At 51.9% G+C, this 25,414-nt stretch overlaps 1 protein-coding gene across 2 annotated transcripts in view; it reads right to left on the bottom strand.

Annotated features, from left to right (window-relative positions):
* The window catches only part of SCUBE3 (signal peptide, CUB domain and EGF like domain containing 3), a 37,268-nt gene extending 12,100 nt beyond the window's left edge, over window positions 1–25,168 (bottom strand). Inside the window, exons 1-8 of one of the 2 annotated variants that reach the window (XM_030871003.2) lie at window positions 25,063–25,168; window positions 11,429–11,551; window positions 10,319–10,444; window positions 8,428–8,562; window positions 7,327–7,452; window positions 7,018–7,134; window positions 2,375–2,491; window positions 311–433 (exon numbers count right to left, since the gene is read on the bottom strand). In XM_030871003.2, the coding sequence (XP_030726863.2) occupies window positions 311–433; window positions 2,375–2,491; window positions 7,018–7,134; window positions 7,327–7,452; window positions 8,428–8,562; window positions 10,319–10,444; window positions 11,429–11,551; window positions 25,063–25,147 (952 nt within the window). In that variant the 5' untranslated portion in view covers window positions 25,148–25,168. The remainder of the gene's footprint in view (window positions 1–310; window positions 434–2,374; window positions 2,492–7,017; window positions 7,135–7,326; window positions 7,453–8,427; window positions 8,563–10,318; window positions 10,445–11,428; window positions 11,552–25,062) is intronic. The other variant, XM_060307332.1, reaches the window with a different exon arrangement.
* Between the last annotated feature and the right edge of the window lie 246 nt (window positions 25,169–25,414).

Below are 25,414 nucleotides of genomic sequence, written 5' to 3'. Positions count from 1 at the left end.
AGTCAGGAACTCTTGAGGTCCGGTGCCTATGGATCAGGGCCACCACGTGTGGTTAGACTGGTCAGATCCTGCCAAGGATATGAACTGGGGTGAAATCCATCCCTCGCTTCTTGCCAAGCCATGTGCCCCAGCGTAGAGCTGGTGTGCCCAGAGGAAGGGGCACATTTGCTAATTCACAGCACAACGCTACCTATGGAGACTCTCCACAGTGTCCTTTGAGCTTCTCAGGCTCTGGCCCTCTGGCCTCTTTGAAGCTCTCCTACCCCGAGAAACTCTCCAAAGGGTTTGTCCTTGGCCCAAGTCTGCTCACCCTGGCAGTTCCTCTCATTGATGAGAAGCTTATAGCCCTTCTTGCAGCTGCATTCGAAGCTGCCCACTGTGTTGCGGCAAATGTGGTCACAGCCCCCATTGTTCAAGCGGCACTCATCTATGTCTGGGGAGGCAGGGCAAAGGAGAGAGAATCAGAGTAATACTGAAGGCTGGGGACAAATAGGGAGACAAGATCCCTCCCTCCCTCACAGAGACAGGGAGAATCAAGGAGAGCCCTGGGCCTGCCTCTTTCTCTCTCCCGTCTCTGTTTCTCCCCCTTTCAGGGTATCTGTGGCCATTAGTAACAACCTTGTTTCCTGAGACTGAGTCTTCTTAGAAGGGGAAAGATGGGAACCAGTGTCAGGCCCTCAGGTAATTGCCTAGAAGTAGGTGGGCACCTGACCTACAGGGGGCTAGTCCATGCCCCTCACTCTGCCACTGACAGCCCCTCCCAAGAAAGCTGGTGGACAGGGTTTATCCCCTTACTGTCCCCCACCCCTGCCTGCCATAAGAGCACGGTGGGGGGGGGGCGGGGGGCAGAGAGGTGGAGATTCAAAGGGGCAGCGCTTCAGAGAGGAGGAGCTAGAAGAGAGGCCAGGCAGGGAGGACAGGAGAGCCAGTGAGGCTGGGGAGCTGATGGGGGGAGGGGTGGGGGCCAGGCAGGGGGCTGGGCTGTGAGAGGTCTGGAGAGACTCAGGCCTGAGGCAGCTTTCAGCACTAAGAAGGGAAGGGAAGGAGGGGGGTGTGAGCGGCTTCCTTCCTGAGGTCAAGTTCCCCAAGCGGGTGGCAGACAGGACCCAGGCTGCTCACCCCTACTTGGGGGAGGGGGCAGAGGGGGCAGTCTTCCACTTCACTCTTAGCATACCTGTCAACAGTCCTTCCTAGCAGCAAACCTCTCAGCTCTGGCTGTCTGACCTGCGGCCCCAGCCCTCCCCCGCACCCCAACCTCCTCCGAGGCCTCTCTACCAGCTGTTGGGCCAAAAGACACAAAGAGCAAGCCCAGGCCTTCCTCCAGTCCCCACTCCTTGTGACCAAGGGACACAGACCTGATGAATCACAATTTTCAGTATGGCTACCCTCCCTTTTTCCTCCCCCGCTCCACCCTTCCCCTAAACCTGGCTAATTAAAAGGTGGGGAAAATAGAATGGACAATGTGGGACATTATACCATAATAATAGCTAACACAGAGTGTTCCCCATTTGCCAGGCACTGTTCTAAGACTTTACATATAGTTTATATGTAACTCATTTAATCCTTACAACATTCCTATGAGGCAAGCACCTTACTTGGTGAAACTGAGGTGCAGAGACACTAAGTAACTAGCCCAGGATTGCAGAGTTAATAAGAGGCAGAGCTGGAATCTGAACCCAGGCAGCCAAGCTCCAGCATCAGTGCTCCCAACTGCTACCCTAATCTCCCTCTGACCAGGAGAGCCTTTCCTCGGGGAAGGTCTGGGGAATGTGGGTTAAGAAGGTTATGGAACACACCTGTGACCTTGTGCATACATAGTCAGGGCTCAAATATCCTTCTAGACCCAGGAACAAACGTGAATGGCACGTTCATTAACCAAGAGGGTTAGGGACCCATAGGGGAAATGGGAATAAGAGTAAGGAAAACAAAGTGGGGCAGGGGCAGGGACACTAAGGAACTGGCTGGACTTTTTTTCTTTTTTTTTTTTTGCGGTACGTGGGCCTCTCACTGTTGTGGCCTCTCCCGCTGTGGAGCACAGGCTCCAGATGCGCAGGCTCAGCGGCCATGGCTCACGGGCCCAGCCTCTCCACGGCACGTGGGATCTTCCCGGACCGGGGCGCGAACCCGTGTCCCCTGCATCGGCAGGCAGGCTCTCAACCACTGTGCTACCAGGGAAGCCCCAGGCTAGACTTTTTTTGTGCCCCTTGAACTGAGATGGGGAAAGGCGGGCAGGAGACAAGCCTTAGTCACAGCCTCAGTTATTTACAATCAGGATCGTCTCCAGGGGCTTGAGTAGGTCCCACAATAGGTACCGTATCTCTGGTCCCAACCTCAGCCCCTTACCCTTACACTCCTGTCCTCCAAAAACCCTTACCTTTGCAGGTCTTCCTGTCCGGCTGCAGCATGAAGCCCACAGGGCAGCTGCAGTGGACGCCCGTCGCTGCATCGTGGCACTTACTGTCGCAGCCCCCGTTGTTAACAGCACAGGTCTCTGTTTAGGAGGGAGGTGGGAGATGGTAAGCTGGTTATCAGCTCGGAGGAGTCCCAAACGTGAGGGTATAGGAGGGAGCACAGAGGCCCAAGGGAAGGCCTTAGCCTCCCTGTGCTTTAGAAGGAGCATTAAGTGGAGGCTCCCAGCCCCCTTCCTCCCATCACTCCCACCCCCATCCCCTCACAAGTACAGCCAAGCAGTCCACTTCCCTGCCCCCTACTTGATTGAAACAAGGTGGACAGCAGTGAGGCAGGTACAAGCCAGAGCTGTCAGGCAGGAATGTGCTGAGGGGGTGGAGGAGGTAGAGAGGGGAGGGCGCAGGGAGGGATGGAAGCTAAGTAAGGGTGGTCCCCGCCGCCAGGGATCAAGAAGGGACAATAGGAGTTTCCTCCTCTTTCCACCGACTATCTCGACTATCTCATTGGCGGGTGGGGGGTCATGGTGGGACAATCCTGGGAAGAGTGAGCCTGGTGATTCCTAAGACAGCTGAGAGATGACCGTCAATCCATTTCCCCTTCCTCCCTGCTCAGCTGTCTTAAGAAAGATCCCAGTTCCAGGACTGACTGCTCATCCTCAGAGGAGACAGCTAGTACTCCATCATTTCCCAGCCCCTTCCTGGCTACCTCCAACTCCTCCCAGGCCCTCCTCTTAGTTCCAGAGGGAGATAAGCTGGCTGTTCTGTTGTTGTTTTACTTTCCTAATGGGGGAAATACTGTCTAGGCTAGGGGAGGGGGCAAAAGGAGAAGAATCCAGAGGAGAAGGAAGGGCGTAAGAAGATAGGTGAGAGAGTTAGAGAACCTCAGAGCTAAGTCTCTTCTGTTGACCCCTCCTGACTGATAAGCTTTCCCTCTGCTGAGAGGTTGGAGTTGGGGGAGTATGGATGGGCCACTCTCCCTATTTTCTGAATTCAGAGCAGGAGAAAAATAGAGGTTTAAACTGCAGCTCAGGAGAGTGAGATGAGCCCAGGAGAAAAAACATCAGCTCAAACAGTGCAAGGCCCTGACGCAGGGACTGTGAGGGAGGTGTGGTCCATCCTCTGGGGGGCCTAGAATTCTCCCATTAGAGAGACAGAATCCTGAGGCCTCCACTAGGGAAGAGAGGAGAGAGGTTCTCAGAAGCAGGGGAGCTGAATGAGAAAAGCGCTGGAAAGTACTATCATCTTCTTGAATCCTTGACTCCTAAAATTCAGGCCCAACGCTTGTCACTGAGGAGACCAGCAAAGCGAAGACTCCAGAAGAAGCCCAACTCTGCCTGTGGGTCCCTGGTCATGCCCTGGACCCTCAAATGCCCAGGTCTGGGAGCAGCCACCGTGGGATCTCCTATGTGCCACTCCCACATTAAGTCTCTCCTAAGGTTCCCCGAGACCATGGGAAGAACCTAGGAGGGAACCTTGACTTCAGGCTCCAAGCCCAGCCATCCCCCACAAGAGTGGTCTTAGCATAAGAAGAAACCCTCTAAGCCCTGGAGCAGGGAGAGGGGAACAGAGATCCTGCAACAAGTCTAGTCAATTCTGAGGGATCCAGGATGGGGAGCAAGCAGAGCTGGCACGCTGACCATCCCAGGCTGGACCAGGAAGCTGGGCACAGCTGCCTGCCCCTGCAGGGCAGAGCTCTCCAGAGGGCCTCTCTGGCTGCCTCAAACCTCTGCTCTTCAGGCTGTGTATTTAAATCACACTTTAATCTGTGCTTATTCTGTGTCAGGCACTTAGTAGATGCTATAATGCTCTATCTCCATCATCACAGCAATACTAAGAGAGGACTCTTATTCTCCCTCTTTTACAGAAGAGTAAACTGAGGATCAGAGAGGAAAGCAGCTTGCTGAAGGTGGCACACTGAGAAGGTGGCAGAGCCAGGATTCAAACTCGGGTCTGTCTGAACTCAAATGTCGTGCACTTAACCATTATGGTGGGAGAGAATGGTGAGTGATGCTGGGACTGTGAGCTAATACCGGTAAGAACCCAAGGAGGGGATGGCATCTAACCCTATCCCACCCCGATCTCAGTGGGCACGATGGGTAAGTGCAGCTGGCTGGGTCTTTAGCTGTGTAGAAGGCAGAGAAAGGGAGGGGGCAGATGGCTGGGAAGGGGTGAGGTGTTAGAAGGTGGGACAAAGGAGCAGGAGAGGAAGGAGAGTGACAGGATCATAGAAAGAAAACCAACATGAAGGCTCCCAGGCCAGCTCGTGGGGACTCAGGTTTCCTGTCACTCAATGGGCCCGGTACCCAGGCTGCCAGGGGAGCCCGTGGGCATGCGGTTAGTGGGAGCCCCAGCGGGTTAGCCCTTCCCCTAGCAAGCCAGCGAGAGCAAGTGGAGAGAGCAGACATATTTACCATTAGAAACGGCCTGAGGGGGGATGTGCTGCTCTAGCCGCCTTTCCCCTGTTTGACATTGTAAAAAAGCTGTTTAGATGCTGCGCGGGAGCTACTGTGGCCCTCTGTGCCCCAACCCCTCCCCACCCTCCTCCTCCCTGCAGGCCCAAACCGCTGGCCCCAAATGATGAGCTCTGAGACTCCTACACTTCATTCCCCAGGGTTGTCCTGCCTGGTATCCTCCAAGAAGCCAGGCTCCCACCGAGTGACTGATGGGAAGCTGAGTCTCAGAGAGGGGCAGTCATGGGCCCAGTACTACGCAGCATGCCAAAGGCAGAGCTGGGATGCAACCTCAAGTCTTATAGGCTGCCAGATCCCAAACCCCAGAGGGTGCCCACCCTTTCTGCTAAACCGTACCGCCCTCTCAGCCCCCCCACTAAATCTGGATGTCCTGATGGCCCCGAACAACGAAGTTTCCTTCTACCAGGGCTGGGGAGAAAAATGAGATACAGGTCAAGGTAAAATCAGTTCTACTGGAGAAGAGGGAGAGGAACTTGGAAAGGACATAGCTATGAACCTTAGAACAGCCTCATTTGCTCTCTTCTGCCTCACTTGGCCATGGCCCAGAGGGTGGAATGGATCTTGACTAGAGAAGAGCTCAAGCTTAACAGGAGTATTTTCAAAAGCAGCCGTGCCCAGGACTATCTAAACAGAAAGACATCAGAGAGGGACCTGGCCTCACACCCATGGGCCCCAAGTTCTGTCCTAATCATGCAGCTTTTCTTTGGGGACTGCATGCAATTTCTTCTGGGAGTCTCTAGGATGTGTGAGTGTGTCCAGGGCATTGTAGGAGGTTTGGAAAGCAGAAGAATTAGACTTATGAGGGAAGAAACGAAAGGAGCTGGAACAAACCAGCCTGGAGAAGGCAACATGAAGACCCAAAAATGTTCCAAGATTTGGGCGAGTTAGTTCAGAGGGAAACACGCAGCAAGAGAGATTTTAATTAAGGAGCTTTAGAACTGTGTGTGCAAGTCTCTGGAGCAGGTACCTGAGGGAGACCGTTAAGAGCACCGTCTGCTCCCCAGTTCTTGTGACTGGGGGAAAGGCAGTGCTCTCTGCAGAGACGGGGTGGGTCTCTGGAGTGAGATGGGAGAGAGTCTGGTTCTGAACCGGAATATCTTGTCTCTCATAAACACACCAAGTGACTGTGTTCACACCTTCCCATCCCCAGCATGTTGTATCCCATGAGATGAACGTCCATTCATAAGTATCCGTGCCCACAGGACAAGCTTGCCCCTGCCTGGCTCAACACAGCCTTTCCCCCAAACTCTCCGCGTTCATTTCCCACTTTTCCAAGGGGACACCCACTGTCTTTCTCAGCACTCTGTGAGCACATAGCAATTGGCCTTCACAAACAACAACAACAATAAAAACTAAAGACTTTTAGAGAATTAGGAATTAAGGAACTGAACTCATCTACGGGACCTAAAGATATGTGAGGTAAGGCCTAGGAATTCAGGACAAGGGGTCCAGGGGTTAAGAAGGCCCCAAACCAGGGTGAGAGGGAAGGGATGCTGGAATTGGCGAGGAAGTGGGAAGGCTACAGGCAGAGCTCCACTGGAATGTGGAGGAGAGAGGAGGAAATGGGGGCCTAGGGTAAGAGGACTGGAAGGGAGATTTAGAGGAGAGCAAGGAGAGAGAGGAAAAGATACCTGGAGCCAGGAAACCCCATTTGTCAGTTCAAGGCTGGTTGTTCCAGGAAAGAGCACTCTGTCCCACCCTCAGTTCCAGAGTGGGGACACTGGGTTGTGACAGCTCCCGTCTTACCATACTTGTCAACCAGGGCCTCTGCTCAGGCTTAATCCATTGCATTGCCCCAGCTTTCCTCCCCCTTCTCAACCACGGCCTGCGTCAACAAGCACCTCTGCTAATTATTCCCAACCTGGCAACACTTTATCCCGGATTAAGAGGATGGTGAGGCTCCCAGGGGCGGGACAGCAGGACCAATGGGTGGGGGAGGGGAGGAGGGTCAGGTGAGCCCTTCAGTCTCTCAGAGTCGTCTCTCACTAGACCTGGCATTGTCTGGGTCTTCAACCCACTCACCAGTCATTCTGCTCTCAGCACCCGGGCCCCATGTGTTCCCCCCTCCCCTGGTTCCCAAGGGCCCCTACCCCCACCCCCATCACAGGTGGACTGAGTTCTCCACTGGCCTCACCCACCGATGCACGTCTTCCCGTCGGTATGGAGCACAAACTTGACGTGGCAGCCGCACCGGGGACCCTGCTCTGTGTCATCGCACGTGTGCTGGCAGCCACCATTACCATAGTTGCACGTCACTGTGCAGAGAGGGCAGGAGGCCTGTCAGCTTGCTTCTCCCTGGGTACCCCAGTTCTCCATAACATGGAGACTGGTCCTCTAATCTAGCTGCCTCTCCCACGCTCTCTTTTCTTCCCACCTCTTGCTGCCAAGGCCCCACGCCCTTCCTCTTTGTCTCCCCTTCTCCCCCACTGCCATCCCAGTTATCTCACATTTACAGTCCCGCTGGTTCTTGGTGAGCTCGAAGCCAGGGCGGCATTCGCAGGCAATACCCCCTTTGGGTGTCTCCCGGCAAATGTGAGCACAGCCGTGGTTCTTGTTCATGCAATTCATTCCTTCTAAAAGGGAAGAGGAGGGCGGTGAATGTTCTGTACTCCTGCACGCCTAGAGGAAGAGAAACTGGAAGGGATAGCTGGGGCCTAGGGAAGTGGGAGGATTTCACTGAGGCTACAACACAGAGACTGGCTCCCCCTCACAGGGCCCCTGTCCTGCCCATAGAGCTGGGTGCTAATGAGCAGAGCTCAGAACTAATCTGAATGAGATATAAGTATTGACAGCCAGCCTCCCAACCCTGCATGATCACCCTCTCCTTCAAACAACCAAAAACTAGTGTCTAACAGCTGCCCAGCACTGTGCTGGCACTGGGTGGATCTAGGAAGGATCCAGAAAAATGTAAGACATGATCTCTTTCCTCAAAGAGCTTACAGTCAAAGTGGGAAGAAGATAAGTAACACTTATCATGTGAGTGAGGAGTAATTAGTACAGATAATCACTATACGTCTTATTCAACAAGTATTTATTAAGCTCCTACTACAAGCAGGGCAGTATGTTAGGTTCTGGGGATACGAAGATGAATTAGGCATAGTCTCTGCCCTCAGGGATGTCACAGTCGGCGGGGGTGGGAGGGTAATGGCGGAGTCACAGAAACAGACAACACATACCCCACTACGCCTGCCTGACCCTCCCAAGCCAATCCAAGGAATAAGGCATGGGTGAGGTCCTCTCAGATAGCATCGGCTTACGGCTCAGCCATCTACAATTAGGAGCGACACTCATCTTGGGTCTGGACACAGAGGATGTCCCATGGTAGCCTCAATCCCATACTGACCCCCAGCCCCAAGTGAATTCTCCCAGATTTTCCTGTAACCCCAAGTATCTGTCCATGGAACCCTTAGGATGTAATTGGGTTGAGGGACAAGAGAAGAAAGAGTAGCAGAGGGTGGGACCTAGGGGTCACTGAGGGGAAGCTCCAGAGCAGGTGGAGAGAGAAGCCTGGGAGTGCAGGGCTGGGCCCTCCCAGGTCACAGGCTGACCTTCCGGCCGCTGGATGCAGGTGTGCTGGTTGTCGCTGAGGAAGAAGCCCTCCCGGCAGTGGCACTCATAACTGCCCATCATGTTGACACAGCTCTGCTGACAGCCACCGTTGCCCTCGGCACACTCGTCCACATCTGTGCAGGATAGGTGGTTGGTGAGGCCGTGGGTGCGGGCCAGGGTCTGGTCATGCGCTGGGACTTCAGCACCCAGGGCTGAAAGCAGTCTTAAGAATCCAGCACACATGCACATTCCCTCCACGGAAATCCAACTCCCAGCCTTACGCTAGGCAGTTCTCACCCACTCATCAGCTAACGTTCCACTGCTTGTGAAGAGGCCACCCTAAGAGGGAAGAGCTGGGGAGTTACGCAGGTGGGGAGGGGACATTCCAACATGGCCTCCCTTTCCTTCACCTGTTGAAATTGGGTCTGAAGGCGGAGGAGATTAGGAAAGGAGTCAGAGCAAGAGAAACAGAGATGAAGATGAGGATGGAGATTGACAACGGGGAGGAACTGTGGGCAGCTGGTTGTGATGAGCAGCCAGGGAACCAGGGCTCCATGTGCGGGGAGAGCTTTGGCCACGGTGCTGAGGTTGGAGGGGCAGGGTGGGGAAAGGTAGTGAACTTCAACTCATTGTGGGGCAGGGACCATTTCTGTGGACAGGCCATGACCCCGTCCTTCCTCCCCTTCCCCCATGCCTGGGCTTGCTGCCACATTCCCTAGCCTTTCTCCTATTTTGGTTTAACAAAACAAAGTCTGGTAGCTTGGCGGGGAGGGGTGGGGGAAGAGCTGCCAGGCCACACCCTGATTACCAACCCCAAATCACCACCCCCAGGCCCCAAAGCCAAGCTCATTCCGGGGCTCCCACTTCAATGCCTTGACTCCATCTCTATGCTACTTACTACCCTCCCAAGTTCACAGTCCTTCTCAGTTTTCCTTGGCACAGGGAGGCATCAGGGAGATGGACCCAAATGGACCAATCTAGCTCCTAAGGGGCCTGACTCCTAAGGGCCTCATCTGTCCTTCTCTTCCCATCCTCTCTGCTGCGCCCTGAAACCCTGTCCTTCACCCTTCTGGCCAAGGGCAGAGAGGCCCAGATCCAGCAGGCTCCTGCCCGAGAGATGCATCTGTAGGGAAAGCCAAGGAGGTAAACGTTTGTTTGCCTTGCTCCTGTCCCATCTCCTACACCCCTGACTTCTCCCTATCCCTGTCTTCCTGCTCTTACCCCGTCCTACATTCTATCCTTCTATTTGCTCCCTTCTGTTCCAGCCTTGTGATTTTGCTACTCTAGCCAAGTTCCTTCCTCTAGTTCTCAGTGGGGAAACTGAAGCCAAGGGCATGGATGACTTAGGGTTCCCCTAAAAGCCAAAGGTTAAGAGTCTGAACCCTGAACCCTAAGGTTAGAGAAGCATCAGCATCCCCCTCCTCCTCATGGTCATCGACATTCCTCCCGTTTATTGAGCACTTACCATGTACTAAGGATTGTACGGGGCTCTTTACACATGTTCTCTCACGGTGAGTCACACAGCAGCCCTTTGAGTGGGATACCACCATCCCTATTGCCCAAGGCTCCATAGCTAGTAAGCAGCAGAGCCAGGATCTGCCTGGAGCCAAATCGTCTTCCTACCGTGCTCCACCTCCCGTGACTAAGCCCACTACTGTCATATCCTGGCCCTTCCCCTGAGAACACTTTCTAGCAGCATCTCCTTCATGTTTTTCATCCAGCAGAAGGATTATTTCATCCTCAGCATCTAGTTTCCAGGGGGAGGCTGACTTGGTTTTCTATTTTGTGCGAATGCAGCATTTTGTTCACTTTCCTCTTCTTGCCTGGGAATAGAAAAGGCTAAAAACACCTCCTCCTCCACAAGACATGCCCTGCCCCACCCTCGCTCACCCAGACAGTTGTGTCCATCGTGTGCCAGGTGGAATCCATCATAGCAGGTGCATCGGTAATTGCCAGGGATGTTGACACAATCGTGCACACAACCTGCATTATCCTCCCGTTCACACTCATCCACATCTGTGGGCAAACAGGAGTTGAGGCAGCTGGACCCACCCGCGTGCCCCCAACTGTCCCCCCCTGGGTTCAGCCTTATGGTGGTTTTTTAAAAAATATATAACCTCTGTGTATATTTCTGTATGTGTCTCTGTTCCCCATAGTTACTTTCATAGCCTACAAACTATTTTGCATTTTGCTACTTTCATCTAAACTTGTCATAAACATTTTTACGTTTCCATCCAGTCTTTCCAGTTATCACTGTACGTGGCTGCAAAATACTCCATTATGTTGCTACATCATAACTTATTAATCCCTTTTCTCTATTGTTAGTTTCCTTCCATTTATTTTTCTATCATAAATGATGCATCAAAAAACATATTCTCCCATATATTGTTTCTTTGAATTTCCTTGGAACAAGTTCCTAAACATGAAATTCCTGAGTCGAAGAGTATAAATAACTTCAAGATTCCTGCTAGTATGACAAAATCACTTTTCAATTCATAATGTCACCAGGAAGGAACGAGTGCACCTTGTGGAAGTCTTAACCAGCACCGAAGGTCATAAATTTAAAATAACATCTCGACTGCTTTAATTTGCATTGCTTTAATTATGAGGAGATGTGTTTGTTTATAGTATGAATTTCCCCTAGGGCAGATTGCCTGTTCTCATTCTTTTGGGGCATGGCATAAGGGTCTAAAGATGGAGGTTCCAGTGTTAGGGAACCTCAGGCCTTAGTCCCATGATTCTGATCCCCCCACCCAGTCAGGCTGTATGGCCGTGAACTGTTCCCACCAGGGCCTTAGCCAGCATATATGGTGGTGCCTTTGTGCAAATTAGAAAATAACACCCTCTCTGGGAAGAAACAGCTTTCCTCCAGCCCTCTCCCCACGCCAGCAGGGACTGCAGGCCTTAGTGTAATGTACAGCGTGGCCAACTGAGAGCAGCTCAGTGGGGGTCTCCCCTCTCCGGCAGGTCCCCCTTCTCCAGGTGCCCTCCCAGCCTCACCTTTGCAGTGTTTACCATCCCCTGTGTAGCCAGACTTGCAGATGCACTTGTAGGACCGTGGGGTGTTCTGGCAGATCGCATCGATGTGGCAGTTGTCAGTCCCCTCCACACACTCGTCCACATCTGGCAGGGGCAGAAGGAACACATGAGACCCTCTCTTGGTACCTCCCAAGGGGTGTCTTGAAGGTGGTCCCTCAGGGCAAAATCCCCTCTCCTCTAAAATAGAGGGCAACCCCTCCAGAAGCAGGTGGCCTCCCCTCCGATTTCAGAATCTTTCTGAATTCCTGAAATTCCTGTAATTTCAGGAATTCAGAAAGAACGCCCACTCCCCTCAAAAATACTTAATCCACAATGACAGCTAAAATTCCATCATTTGAGACACTCCTCTTTGATTTAAAAACAAACAAACAAAAAACCTTTGGACTGGGTAGGTAGCACACTTGATTAGAAACATTCAACCTAGGGTGAATTAGTTTACCTTTCTTAGGAGCAGACTTAGAGGGAGGGGAAAGAGAAAGGCACGGGGACAGTGGCCTCTGGGAAAGTGGCAGGGTCCAGCGACTATTGGTAATTCAAGGAGGAAGAAAGGGAGACGGGGCATCTGCGGAATCTTCATCTGCCTCACAATTCTGCTTGAGACCAGGCCTGCTCCCACTTGCCCACCATGGCGCCAAGAATCTTTAAAGGAAAGAAGTTCCATCCTGGAAGATTTGCCTAGGCCCATCCCTCAACAGCAGAGGGACTAGGAGCTGGCAGGGGCTGTGGCACCAGCAACCTGAAGCCTGATAAGTGCAGCCTTTGCGGCTCTCCAGCTGATTCGTCCAGGCCCACCCATCCCACCACCCTGAGCTCTTTCATCTAACCCCAGGTGTACCTCGCTCTGACACAAGGTGCTACTCACAGAGCTATGCTGAAGAAGAGGCCACCCAAGATCTAGCAGAAAAGCCAACGTTCAGAAAGGACATAGGAAAGAGAATAATTTATCATCTTTGGGCAAAAGACTCCAACTTCTGGGGCAATGTTACGGTGCCCATAAAGCTGAACCGAAGTAGGTGAAAATGCTTCAGTCAAAAATGCGTTATAATTTAAGGCTGTGGAGGTTCGGAGATGACTCTGACCAGCCAAAAGGAGAGACAAAAAAGTAACATGAAGCAGGATGTGTCGAGTGCCACGAGGGCATTAGAGATAAGGAAAGAGGGTCCTCAACCCTGGCTGCACATCAGAGTCAACTCCCCTAGGAGATACCCAAGTGCTACCTCCAGAAATTCTGGTCAGCTGGTCTGGGCTGAGACCTGGTCATCAGTACTTTTCTAAAGTTACCCAGGTGAGTCTAATATGCAGCCAGGCTGGAGAATCTCCATTAAAGGGAAGATCGGAGGAGGAAGAGACAACTTCTAGCTGTGAACCAGGAAACCCAGGGTAGTGTAGCAAACTGCAAGTAAAGAAATGGGATTTGAAATCAAGATCCTAGCTTCCAAGTGTGATCTATGGGTCACAGAATTGCTTGGCTTTTGTTAAAATGCAGATTCTTAGGCCTGACTGCTGACCTATTGAATCCAAATCCTTAAGGTGCTTGATATATTTTTTATTGAATGAATGAATGAGTGGATCAGTAATTGCTCACATTTATAAACACCCATGAGTCCTAGCTTGAAACAGTTAACTGTTCTTTTCTTTTTGATGTCAAGAACTTCCGGGGTGGGACTAAGGCTTCCTGGGGCTAAGAAGGGAACTGAAATTTGGAAGAGTGCCCCCAAACACCTGCCTCAAATCTTCTGGGCTTCTATTCGGCTCTGCACTCTACTCTCCAACTCTTTGACCCCTCTGCAGCAGTCCACCACGCCCAGTGATCTAATTGCTGTAATTCACACTTAGTCTCCCCCTCCCTCAGGCTCTGCAGTCTTGGTATCTGCCTGCTAGCTCACCCTAGGAAGTCATCCCAAAGTGAATGGATGGAGAAGAGGGGGCATACAATTCTAGTTAATGAGACAGGGCAAGAGGGACCTGTGTAGATAGTAAGAGGCTGCATGGGGCTTCCCTGGTGGCGCAGTGGTTGACAGTCCGCCTGCCGATGCAGGGGACACGGGTTCGTGCCCCGGTCCGGGAAGATCCCACATGCCGCGGAGCGGCTGGGCCCGTGAGCCATGGCCGCTGAACCTGCGCGTCCGGAGCCTGTGCTCCGCAACGGGAGAGGCCACAACAGTGAGAGGCCCGCGTACCGCAAAAAAAAAAAAAAAAAGACGCTGCATGGAGAATCAGTTTGTCCAACTGATGAAGAGAAAATGGTACTAAGAAACGTCCTATTGTAGAAAGACAATAATCAGCCAGTCCCAGGTTCAAATCCAGCCCTACCACTCTCTAGGGCGTGTTTTCTGATTCTCTTATTTGTTCCTCTTTAAAATGGGGACGATAATCCCTTCTCATTAGAGGCTGTGAACAGCTGATGAGATAATTTGTGTAAAGTACCTAATAAAGTATCAGAAGCTTGAGATGATAATTATTAAATCACTGATTCAGATAACAGGTGCTCTATGACTGTGCTAAGATGGTAGCCACTACGCACATGTGGCTATTTAAATTTAAATTACTTTAAAATTCAGTTCTGTAGTTGTCCTGGCCACAGGCCAAGTGCTCAACAGTCATACGTGGCTAACGGCTACCACAGTGGATAGCACAGGTGTGGAACATTTCCAACATCGCAGGAGGTTCTGCTGGACAGCACTGCTTTACGAGTTCTGAATAAGGGGATACCCTGGGCCCGAGTGGACCAAAAAAACTCCCTGAGGAGTGGGACTCAAGTTTGAGTTTTGGAAGTTGGGTAACCATTAGACAGTTAGAAGGGGAAAGGACATTTCAAGTGCGGTTAAATGCATGAAGAAAGACCAGGCACTCGAAGGTCCAAGTCCTTATTCTCTGTCCCCACATTTGCACATGCCCTCCATGTTGGGGAAAATATCTTTTAACAACTAATTCTAATATTTGAATGGAATCCAAAGTTTTAGATGTTCTTACTGGGTCCCCCGGAGGCAAAGGGACTGGTTGATCACCCCCTTCCCTGTGGTAACCCTTGTGAGTCTTAGCAGGTACAGAGCACTGGGCAATGCCAGTGACTAATAATCATCCTGTTCATCCTGCTTTGAGCCCTCTTCCCCTTCTGTGTCTCTCCATCCCTTCCCCTTCTGTGTCTCTCCATCCCTTCCCCAGCGGCCAGGACAACTTGGAAACTCATCTGGAAGCTCCTCCTCTAGGGCCATCTCAGAGGTACATGCTTGTCTCTGAATCAGCTGGGGCTTTACAACAGTCTACATCAGGCTGGGCTCCGAGTTCTTCCGTTTGCCTCTGATTCAATGCTCACCGGTACTACAGAGTGGATCCTTATGCTGACTGCAGCAAACCCAGGCTTCCTGGCAGAACCTTTAGACCCTTCAGGCAGTTGGGCTTTTCCTGCCATCTTACCCCTCCCCCTCATTCCCTGCTCATAATACTTATCCCTCTCCAACACCTAAACCATTCTACCCCTTTTCACGCATTCACACATCTCATTCTTCACATTTGAAATGCAGTCCTTTCTTTTTTCTTGTAGCCACACTGTTCCCAGCTTCCCAAAACTGGCTCAAAAATTGTCTTCCTGGTAAGCCCTATTCCTGGTAAGTTCCAGGTCCTAGGGGACTCGGTTTGCCTCAGCTCACTTGCAGCTATTACTGAGTTGCTCTGCTAATACTTTAAAGCCATCTTGTGTGGCGTGTTCAGCTTTCCTCACTTGGCTGGTCACTCACTGAGGATGGAATTATTACTTGGATGGAATCTTTTGAAGCAGAACAAGCCTAAAACAGAGCTCTGAAGTAAGGCCCCAAATTATACCCAGTGTCTCCTTTTGCCAGTTCTTTCAGAGCTCCCCCCACATGTGCCCACCCCCAATTTGTCCATGCAGGGATCCCTTCAACACCCATGGGCACAGTCTCATCTTACTTCATTCTCTCAGGGTGCAGGGGTTTACTAGCTGGCCTGACAAACCAGGTGATACTGTTGGGCAGGAATTGGTTTAGACCAGTGGCTGCACCCTGGGATTCCCAGGGGACCTTTTAAAAAATGTGATTGTCTGGGGACTTCCCTGGTGGCACAGTGGTTAAGAATCCGCCTGCCAATGCAGGGGACATGGGTTCGAGCCCTGGTCCGGGAAGATCCCACATGCCGCGGAGCAACTAAGCCTGTGTGCCACAACTACTGAGCCTGCGCTCTAGGGCCCGCGAGACACAACTACTGAAGACCACGCGTCTAGAGCCCCTGCTCCGTAGCAAGAGAAGCCACCACAATGAGAAGCCCGCACACCGCGATGAAGAGTGGCCCCCGCTCACCACAACTAGAGAAAGCCCACGCGCAGACCCAACACAGCCATAAATAAATAAATTAATTAATTTTAAAAAATGTGACTGACTGGGCACTCTCTTAGACCAGCTGCATCAGGATCTCCAGGGTGAGTCTGGACTGCTCTCTGTCTTCCTTTCCCAACTCAGATAATGTGATAGACTATTTGCCCAAGCTGGGAAGAGACCAGGGGCAACAACATGACAGAATGTTTGAGAAAAGGGGTCTGGAGTGATACTGTGTCTGTTCAAATGCCAGCTGCATGCATGTCCTTGTGGTCCTGGGCCAGCCTCTGAACTTGCCGGCTCCTTCCTCTGTAGATGGGAATAATGATAACAGCACCTCCTCATGGGGCCACCATGAGTGTCAAATGAGTTAATACTTATCAAGTACTTAGCACTGCAGTACAGGCATACAGTAAATGCTCAATAAAGGTCGTTATTTTATTCCTTCTCTCCAACCTTCTCCCCAGTATCCTTTCTGAACCCCTCTCCCCTTCCCCCTTCCCCTTACCAAAGCCCCATTTGAGGCCTGGTGTGGGGAGATGCGGCACTAGGGGAGCACGTGATGGTACAGGGAATTTGGGGGAGACATATCCTTAAAGGTATCTGTGTCACTGCCTACTCTGCCCATGCTGGGAACTGCCCAAGCAGCAGGTGCAGTGGGTGAGAGGCCAGTTGGGAACCAAAAAGCTGCCCTCCACAATCCTCTGTAAAGGCTGTCCTTTTGTGCCCTTTCCCCCACCCCAGGCACTGGCCTGGATCACAAGCTGAATCAGGGGAGAGTGGTGGCTGCAAAGACACCACAGACGAGCCAAGACCTCCCTGCCTCACCTTCTCCTGGCATGAATGCACAGGTCTGTAACGGCAGCAGCTTTTCCCCGCACCATCTGACGTTTCTTCTGGATTTGCTTCAGCACCTAACAGAGCACTGCATAAATTCTGCTAAACAGGGAGGAGGGGTGGGATGAGGTGGGGGATATGAGGGTTAGAGGACAGACTAGAAAATGTGGATTATTACAACACAGGCTTAAGCATTAAGATTCCCTTCGAGGATGGGGAAGTGTACCCTAAAAGGGAAGCAGGAGGACCCCCAAATAAACACTTTATCTGCTTCAAAATTTTGCCCAGGTCCAGCTCTGGAATAACCAGGGCAAATGAGCAGGAATGCAGGCTGCAGAGAAGCAGATGCCCGTAGGTAGAGTCTACCCCATCTTTACGTTACTACAGTTGTCACCTTACTACTCAGAGGGGCTGGGGGTAGTTGTGGACAAATTTGCTGGGCCCATTGCAAAGGTCCAAAGGAGCCTGCTTGGTGTCATGTGCCCACATGGCTGTGGCATCCTTCTTGCCCAGCCAGGATAGCCCAGGATGTTTGCTGTGTCTACCTCATTCCTCTATTTTTCTCTCTTGAAATGCCTCACCCATCATTGAGGACCGAGTGTAGGTGCCACTGCTGGGAAGCTACCTTTGGCTGGTGCAGCTTTCTCTAATTTACTCTTTCTCTTTAACTCCGAAGGCATTTACTGTCAGGTTCTCTCATCCTCTGACCAATCGCTATCTTGTGATGCCTCTTACATGCTACCTTACACCATTATTTAACTTTTGGTTCCTGTGTATTATCTTCCTATGGAAGCTCTGAGCTCCCTGAGGCCATGGCTTCTGAATCTTTGAAAACTGTATAGCAGCTAGAATAGAGTTGAGCATATTCATTCAACAAACAGTTATTGAGCATTTGCAACATGCCAAGCACTGTGCTAGGCGCTGGGCATTCATCAGCTAACAAGACAGACTAATATATATGTATATATATGTATACATTTTTTTTTTAATTGGGGTATAGTTGTTTTACAATGTTGTGTTAGTTTCTACTGTACAGAGAAGTGGAATTCCTTGTGCTGTACAGCAGGTTCTTATTAGTTATCTATTTTATACATATTAGTGTATATATGTCAATCCCAATCTCCCAGTTCATCCCACACATGCCCCCCGCCCCGTCCCCGCGCTTCCCCCCTTGGTGTCCATACGTTTGTTCTCTATCTGTGTCTCTATTTCTGCCTTGCAAACCAGTTCATCAAGACACACTAATATATTAAAAGCATTTAGTAAATATTTGCTAAACAGATGCATGGATGGATGCATGGATAGATGGACGGGTTGGTGGGTGAGTGGATGAGGTCCATACTGTGGCATCCTTTCTGTTCTGTGTTACTGCAGAGAAAAAGCTTCTTTTCTCTCCTGTAACCCCACAACTGTTCTGGGTAGAAGACAGTCCCAAGAAATTTAGTTTTAAGTTAAGGGTAGGGAGACTGGTAACTCAGAAATGGTAAGATACCCACTTAAAGACATCTATTTGGTCATGCTGAAGCCAGAAGAGATGGGACCAACAAATCTAGTATAAGAGGGAATCCTATAGAATACACAGGTCCTCAGGGTCTTCAGATGCTATTTGGGACTACTCAGGCATCTCTTCAGAGTATCCTTGTCAGATAGACGTCCCCCAGCCTCAGTGCTAACACCTTCACGACAGGGCACCAGGGGCCAACGTTCCATTGCTGCTCCTGGTCAGTTCCCCTCTCCTTTCTTCCATGTTGCCTCCCACATCCAAGTAACATCCAGAGTAGAACCAGCTCAGGTTTTGGCCATGACACCCTAACCTGCAGCATGTGCACGTATGTGTACCTGCATATGTGCATATCTGCTCATATGCAGATACCCGTATGTGCACATGCTGGAGCCTGGCATCCCAGCTCCGGCTTCTCAGGCTGTCTTCCCAATTTGGAACTGGGTTGTGACCTCAGCTGGAGCCTGGGCCCATCCTCAGCCTGGACAAAGCCTAGTCAGGGATGAACAGGCTTGGAGAGAGTCCAGGAAACCACACAGACGACCCTAAGGAGAGGAGACAGAGTATTTTGTTCTTTTTAAAAAAGTACGCTTCCCTCTCCTACAAGCTTAGCCTGCTCAACTGAAGAGCCAGGAAAAGCAGTTGGCGCTTGGTGACTGGAGAGGTGCAGGGCTGAACTTGACAGTGTCCTATCTTATTCCTAATCCAGCTCCTTGCTTAATTGAATGTACCCCTAAATGGACAAGAATTTTCTCCCTTTCAGTGTGGACTAAACCAACAACCCTGAGTCAGAGGTGTTTAGAGGATGGGTAGGGTAGAGGGTAGTGGCAGTGGGGAGGCAAGAACAGAATACCGGGGAGGGAGTCAGGCCGTGGGCTGAGACACATTCCCTTTTCATGATGATCAGTCTTCTCTCTCCAAATTGATGGGAAAAAATAACAAGATAAACAGTGATGATGTCAGATGATGTATAATTCCATTAAGCACGCAAAGTTCTTTCATGTAGGCCATTTCATGTGGTTCTCAAACAGTCCTGTCTCTCACTGAATCGATGAGGAACACGCCCAGAGACAGTATCTTGGGAAAGAGAAAACAGCTAGTGCACAGCCAGGACACAGGTTTTCTGACTCCCAGTCTGGTGCTCTCTCAGTATACAATGTATTTTATAAACGTATGAGGGAGGAATCATGCCTTAGCTGTCATCGCGCCCCCCCGCCCATCCCCACCCCGACTCAGCACTTAGTTCAGCATGAAGCAAGCGTCCACTACGGAACCACGGAATGGCCTGGAACTGACATTCGGATGTTCCTGGGAGTAAGTCAGCAGTAGGCATACAGATGCTCCCAGGCTTTGGGCATGGGGGCAGCAGGGAGGAGGGCAGGGCTGTGTGTGGGCCGCGAAGGAGGGTGGTTGCACCATGGTGGGAGCAGACAGAGTTCCAGTGAGGAAGGGGTGGGCAGTGCAGCAGCGGGCAGGTGTCTCCTGCCCTTGGATTCACTAGGCTGGGCGAAGCAGCTGGTTAGAAACAAAAACAAACACCAGGGATACAGGTTCCTGCTGTTAACAGCTTCAAACCGCCAGAGGAAAACTCCAAATAAATATAATTAGAAACTTGTAAAAACGTCCTCTCTGTAAACCTGCTCCCCAGGGTCTAGCCTTTAAGCGCCCCCCTTCTCTCAGTTCTCCCCAAACCCACATATCCTGACACTCCACCCTCTCCGAGGGATTCCTTAGATCTGTTTCCTTATTCTGGATCTTCTCTCCAGCCCAGCAGCTCCTGCCCAGGTCTGTCCTCAGCTGTTACCATCAGTGACCAGAGGCAGATAGCCCCTGGCCTGAGGACCTGACATCCAAACCCCACAGATCTCTAGGGCTATGGTTCTAGCCACAGGGAAACCATAGGTAAGAGTGAGGGCCACCACACCCTATTTAAGGGGCATCATTCTGCCTGTAGGGCCAAATTGCAAAATCCAATGGCAACTACAAGACGGTGCCTTGGTCTGAAAAGGGGAGATGTCTAGGTTGGAGCACAATAGAGAGAGCTAGTCTTGGAAACTGAGACTATATGGTGTGGGGCAAGAACTGGGGCCCTGGGGCCTTGCCCAGAGAGTACTCAGTTCCCAGGACACAAACATTTCAGCTCTACTTCCCAATGCAGTTGGATACACGTACCTTCGCACACACAGAAACACACACGTGTCCTGCAGGGGCTGTTTCCAGGGGGAAATACCCCACTTAAGGACACGGTAAGAGCTATCAGGTATGTGAGGCCCCAGGAAAGTGGGGGTGGGGGTGAAGAACAGAAGAGTAGCCACATGACATAGACTCGGGCAGGAGAGAGTGAAGCAGGGCCCAGGGAGAAAAAGGCATGAGATTCAGGTGAGAAGCCTGGGGAGCCCCAGCTGCAGGACTGGGGCTTGCTATAGTGTCTTCCACCTTCAGCAGGAAGGATTTTGAAGAGATGCATAATCTCAGAGCTGAAAGGGACCCTACTGATACTCTCGTCCATTTCATAAGTGAGGAAGAGAGTTTCAGTTATTTCCTCAGAGGCCCCAACCCTCGGGCTCTGCATTTACCTAAAGCCACTGGTACCTACCAAACTTCCCACCCTGTGCCATCTGGGGCTAGCAGTATGTGGGCATGAAAAGAAGAGAGTGGCCAGTCTGGTGACAGAGGGGCCAAAGGGGACGAGGAGGGGAGGGTCCACGTTCCCACTTAGTGCAGGCAGCTAGCTCCTCTACCCCTCAAACATCCCTGGGGTGGCAGTTGTATCACTTTTCCCCCCAAGGACCGGCAGTCCCTCTGTTTCCAGACTCCTGTCTAATAACTGAGCCTGAAGAAGCTGTCCCCAGGTCTGGGCCTCTTGTGGGTACCGCCAGCCTCAGAGTAACTCTGCAGTTTCCAGCCCTGACAGGGACTCTTTCTTATGAGTGGTCATGTGCTAGGGGTATGGGACGTCAAAGGAGGCCCACACCCTGACACGCAGGGACCAGAGCCGGGGGTAGGGACTGGGGTTAGTTCAGGCAGCAAGCTCTTTACCTCCATCTTCTCAAGACGGTCTGAAGCCATCCATTCCCTTCCCCCATGCTCAGTTCAAGGCTCGGGACCTAGCCATTCCACTTCTTTACTTCTCCAATGAAAACAAAATGCACGTTGCCTGCTTCCTTTTCCCTCTCACCAGAGCACAGACACACACTCACACACCCTGAGTCATGCACACGCACGCTCACACGCCCCAGTGAGCGCACACCGCGCATTCCCAAACTCACACCCAGGGCCGGCTCCTTTTACAACAGGTCCCAGCCGCTTACATCTCAGACCGGTTCTCATGTGCTCTGATTCCTGAAGGTTTCAGGAAACAGTCTCATTTAGGGGTGCTGATAACTTTCTTCGTTCTCTGCCTGTAGTAATTCTGGCCTCGGTGTCTTCTAGTCCCCTCTCTCTCATTCCACCCTGCAGAGACTCGGGAGATGAAGGGTGAGAAGGGGAAAAGTTCTCCCCTGGCTCCAGGCTCTCCCCACCCCCTTAGAGGACATGTCACTGAGAGAAGAGAGGTCAAAGGGATTCCTGAGGAATTTCTAAGCAGTCCACCCCCACCTCTCCACCCTTCTGGAAAAATGAGGGGTGGGGGTCAGGCTTAAAGGGAAGATCCGGCTGCAAGAGTGAAGGCCGCCTCTCCCTCTCTCTCCCCAGTGTGGCCTGGATGGGGCACGGGCAATAGCCGCCTGCCCACGGGGCCACCCTCACCCGCTGACACCGTTATGGTTTTCATTTCATATTTTGGAGGGAGGGGCTAGGAGGAACAGTCCCCTCACTGTAAGAGCCGGCCACAGGAGCCCAGGGAAGCGGGGAGGAGAGGAAACAGCCACATTAAAGAGGAAGAGAGGCGTGGGGGAAAGAGAGAGAGACACACACACACACCCAGACAGAGACCCGGAGAGACGCATCGAGACAGAGAGACACTGTCTGCTGCCAGATGAACGCTCTCAGTCGCAGGGATGGTGTTACTTGGAAGCTCTAAATATACGACTTTATCAAAATTCTATCCCTAATGAGGAGAGGAAACAACCAGGTAAACTAAATGGCCAGGCTGGCTCTCCCAGCCGGCCCTGGGGACAAGTTTTCCCCAGGAGGCCAGGAGACCTTTTCATTCAGCTGTAACCTGAGCCCCATGCAAGGATTAGGTCTTTTTAACCACTGCTGCACACCACCACCCCCCCTCAAAAAAAACAAAGCAAATTAATGCTTTTAAGTTAACAATTATCCTGGTTATCCAGTCTGTCTACTTTAAAATACACAGACAGGCACTTGAAAAACACTCAAAATCATGTACCCTCATGCTCACTCATTCCCAGTCACACACACAGTTCTCAAAGACACTAAAAACATCTGTATACATGCTTAACAACTAACTCACAACAGAGACATACACCAGCTATGTCACCTGTGGGTGATCATGGTAAACCTCACACACTCACACACACACACACACACACACACACACACACCTGCATACTCAGGGTTCCCTTCTGTGTCCCTCCCCTCCTCTCCATTCCACACCACTTTGGTTCTCCCCTGGTGAATCTCTGGAGGAAAGGGACAGAGGCCCAGATATACCCAGTGCTATAGTAACTCTTGGCAAGATACTTGCCAAGGTTATTTGTATTTTAAAGACTTGCTAGAGCTTCATTTAAAAGCATGTGGCATTCAAAGCACACCTTCTGGCACTGGTGATACCCTGGAGATATGTCTGAGAGCAAGGAATGTCCACAGCACCGTCTATGGATAAGGCTGCCCTGCCCGGTCAATACTTGTCCTTCCTGCAACACTGGCCTGTAGATTTGGGACCAGAGATGTCCCCCTATACCAGCAAACCTGTTGTGAGGCAACTCTAGAAGACCAGGTTGATAAACTTCCTGAATAGTAGGGTTAAAGGTAGCTGAAACGACAGGCTTGGAATCTACGCCCAGCTAGACTCAGGGATCAGAAGGAAGATGTAAAGCTAACTGCAGCCCAGGCAGAGCAAGTGTGGCTCGAATGTGAGATAAGCAGTGGGCAAAACTATAGTCTGTAAGCTCCTTGAGGGCAGGGCCTCCGCTCTGGCTACATTTCCCACAGCAGCAGCAGGATGAAATGCAAGAGGGAGCCCTGAAGTACCTCCGAGAGATTCTGAGTCCCTCTGTCCCTGAAGGATAGGTTGATCTCTCAGGCTTGAAAGCCTTGGCTTGACGGCACCTGTCCCTTCTCGGAGTCTCCATCTGCCCCACAAACCGCCCCTGAATATACTGCTTGCTCCTCCGTTTGGCCCCGGCCTCACTAGGCCACTACAGACACTGGCTTCAACTTGAAAGAGGCCCTTATCTCGTCTCTAGATTACTGCATGAAATCTGTTCCTTCCTTCAGACTAAACTCCCTAGCTAATTCCATGTTATGAGTAAGTCAGCATGCACTACAAAAACCACCTTTGTTTATGAAAACACAAGCAAATCCACAGTGGGAGAGGGGCTACTCCCAGCCTGGGGGTGGCAGTGGTAGTGGGCTGTCTGGAACCAGGACTAGAGAAGAGGCAGTTTGGGGTTGGAAGGGGTGGGGGTGGGGTCTGGTATTTGACAGCCAAGGGTCTCTAGTGTTTGGGTTCTGTTAAAGGACAGGTTGGAGGAGGAAGGGGGTAGTTGAAGAGGCAGTGCTTGGGGAGAAAAGGATGGCACTGATATAGCACCTTCCTTTTAAGAGAGCGGGAGCCCATCGAGGACACAGAGCAGCTTACGAGCCAAGTGCTCAGACTCCAGGACACAGCGACCCGACTGCCAGAGACTCAGACTTCCCCAACTCCCAAGTTCAACTTTCCCTGGTGGCCCAGCCACCTCCACACCCCAACTTGGCTTCAAGAAGCCCCTAGGACAATAGGCAGAATCATATTCTCCTGGGCAAAGCTGTGGCATGAGGAATTTTCTTTTTGTCCATATAAATCTCTTCCTGGGTGAGGACTCGATGGGGGAAGGGTGCAGCAGGAGGTCAAGGGGGAGGGGAGTCTGTCCCCAAGAGAACTGTAGCCCACCAGCCTGGTTTCTGCCAGCACAGCCTTGGGACTGGCCAGGCAATGAGCCTGGGGTCAGGGATGGGGGCGGGAGGGCCTCCCTGTCTCTCTCTAATTCCTAGAGGGATCTGTCAGAGCTCCCCAGCCTGGAATTTTACTTTGTTATTTTAATGCAATTCTGACCTGGATTTAAATGGAATTGGAAACCCAAGGCCTTAATAAATAAATATTATGATAAGAAATGAAAGCCATGCAAGACGAAAGAGATTTCCCCCCAAACAGGCAGAAATGCGACATTCTTGCCGGGAGCCAGAGTCACAGAAATTTTCTTCTCTTCTTCAGCCCCCTACCATCCAGAGGGAGACAGTTGGTTTTTTGGTTTTCCTTAAAAGATCCTATCTTTGTTTAACATTTTTCTGATAAGACAACTTCGAAATTTCTGTCTAACTTTGAAGACTGGGGGCGAGGGGAAGAAATATAGCATGGCTGAAAAAGTTTTCATTCTTTCAGTCTGTCCAGGCCAGAACTTAAGTTTTCTGACAATGTTTGAGAGGAGAGAAGATTCTCTCTCATACTTCTGGAGGACAAGAAGTCTTTGGAAGATGCTGGGGTGACAATGAAGTCAGGCAGAATTCTGAGATGCGTGGTCACTTCTGCCCAGGGCTCCCCAAACTTCTCACTCACCCGCACCGCCCCTGGCTCCTCCAGCCTTTCGCCTGGGGCGCAGCGCCCAGAGGTCAGGCCCCCAGCCGAGGAGTGCGGGTGCACAGTGCCCGCTCCTGACAGCAGCACGCCTCCCAGCACCTGCCCTGCCCCTCGGAAATCGCGCCCCCGCCCTCGGGCCCTGCAGCCCAGGCAGCCCGGCGCCCGCGCGCCCCTCCTTCCTTACCTTGCACGGCTTTGCCGTGCTGGGCGGCGCGGGCGTGGACCAGCAGGACTAGCAGGCAGAGCCCGGGCACGCGTCCCGAGCCCATGGCTGAAGCTACGGGCGGCCGGGCGGCCGGGGCCGGTCTCGCGGCCCGGGGAGGGCGGAAGCGGGCCGGGCCCCCTCGCGCCGGAGGGGGAAGGGGAGGGGGTGCCCCGCCGGGGCCGGGCCGGGGGGTGCGGGCGCGGGGCGCGGACCGCGGCGCCCTTGGCGAGAGGCTCCCGATGCTGCCGGCTTCTCCCGGCCCGACGCCGGGGAGAGCGAGGCGGAGAGAGGGACGAGGCTGGGGGCGCCCGGCGCCGCTGACGGAGGGGAG

The sequence above is a fragment of the Globicephala melas genome, chromosome 11, assembly GCF_963455315.2.
Source record: "Globicephala melas chromosome 11, mGloMel1.2, whole genome shotgun sequence".
NCBI classification, from domain to species: Eukaryota; Metazoa; Chordata; class Mammalia; order Artiodactyla; family Delphinidae; genus Globicephala; species Globicephala melas.
This window is presented reverse-complemented; position numbering and strand designations above follow the sequence as displayed.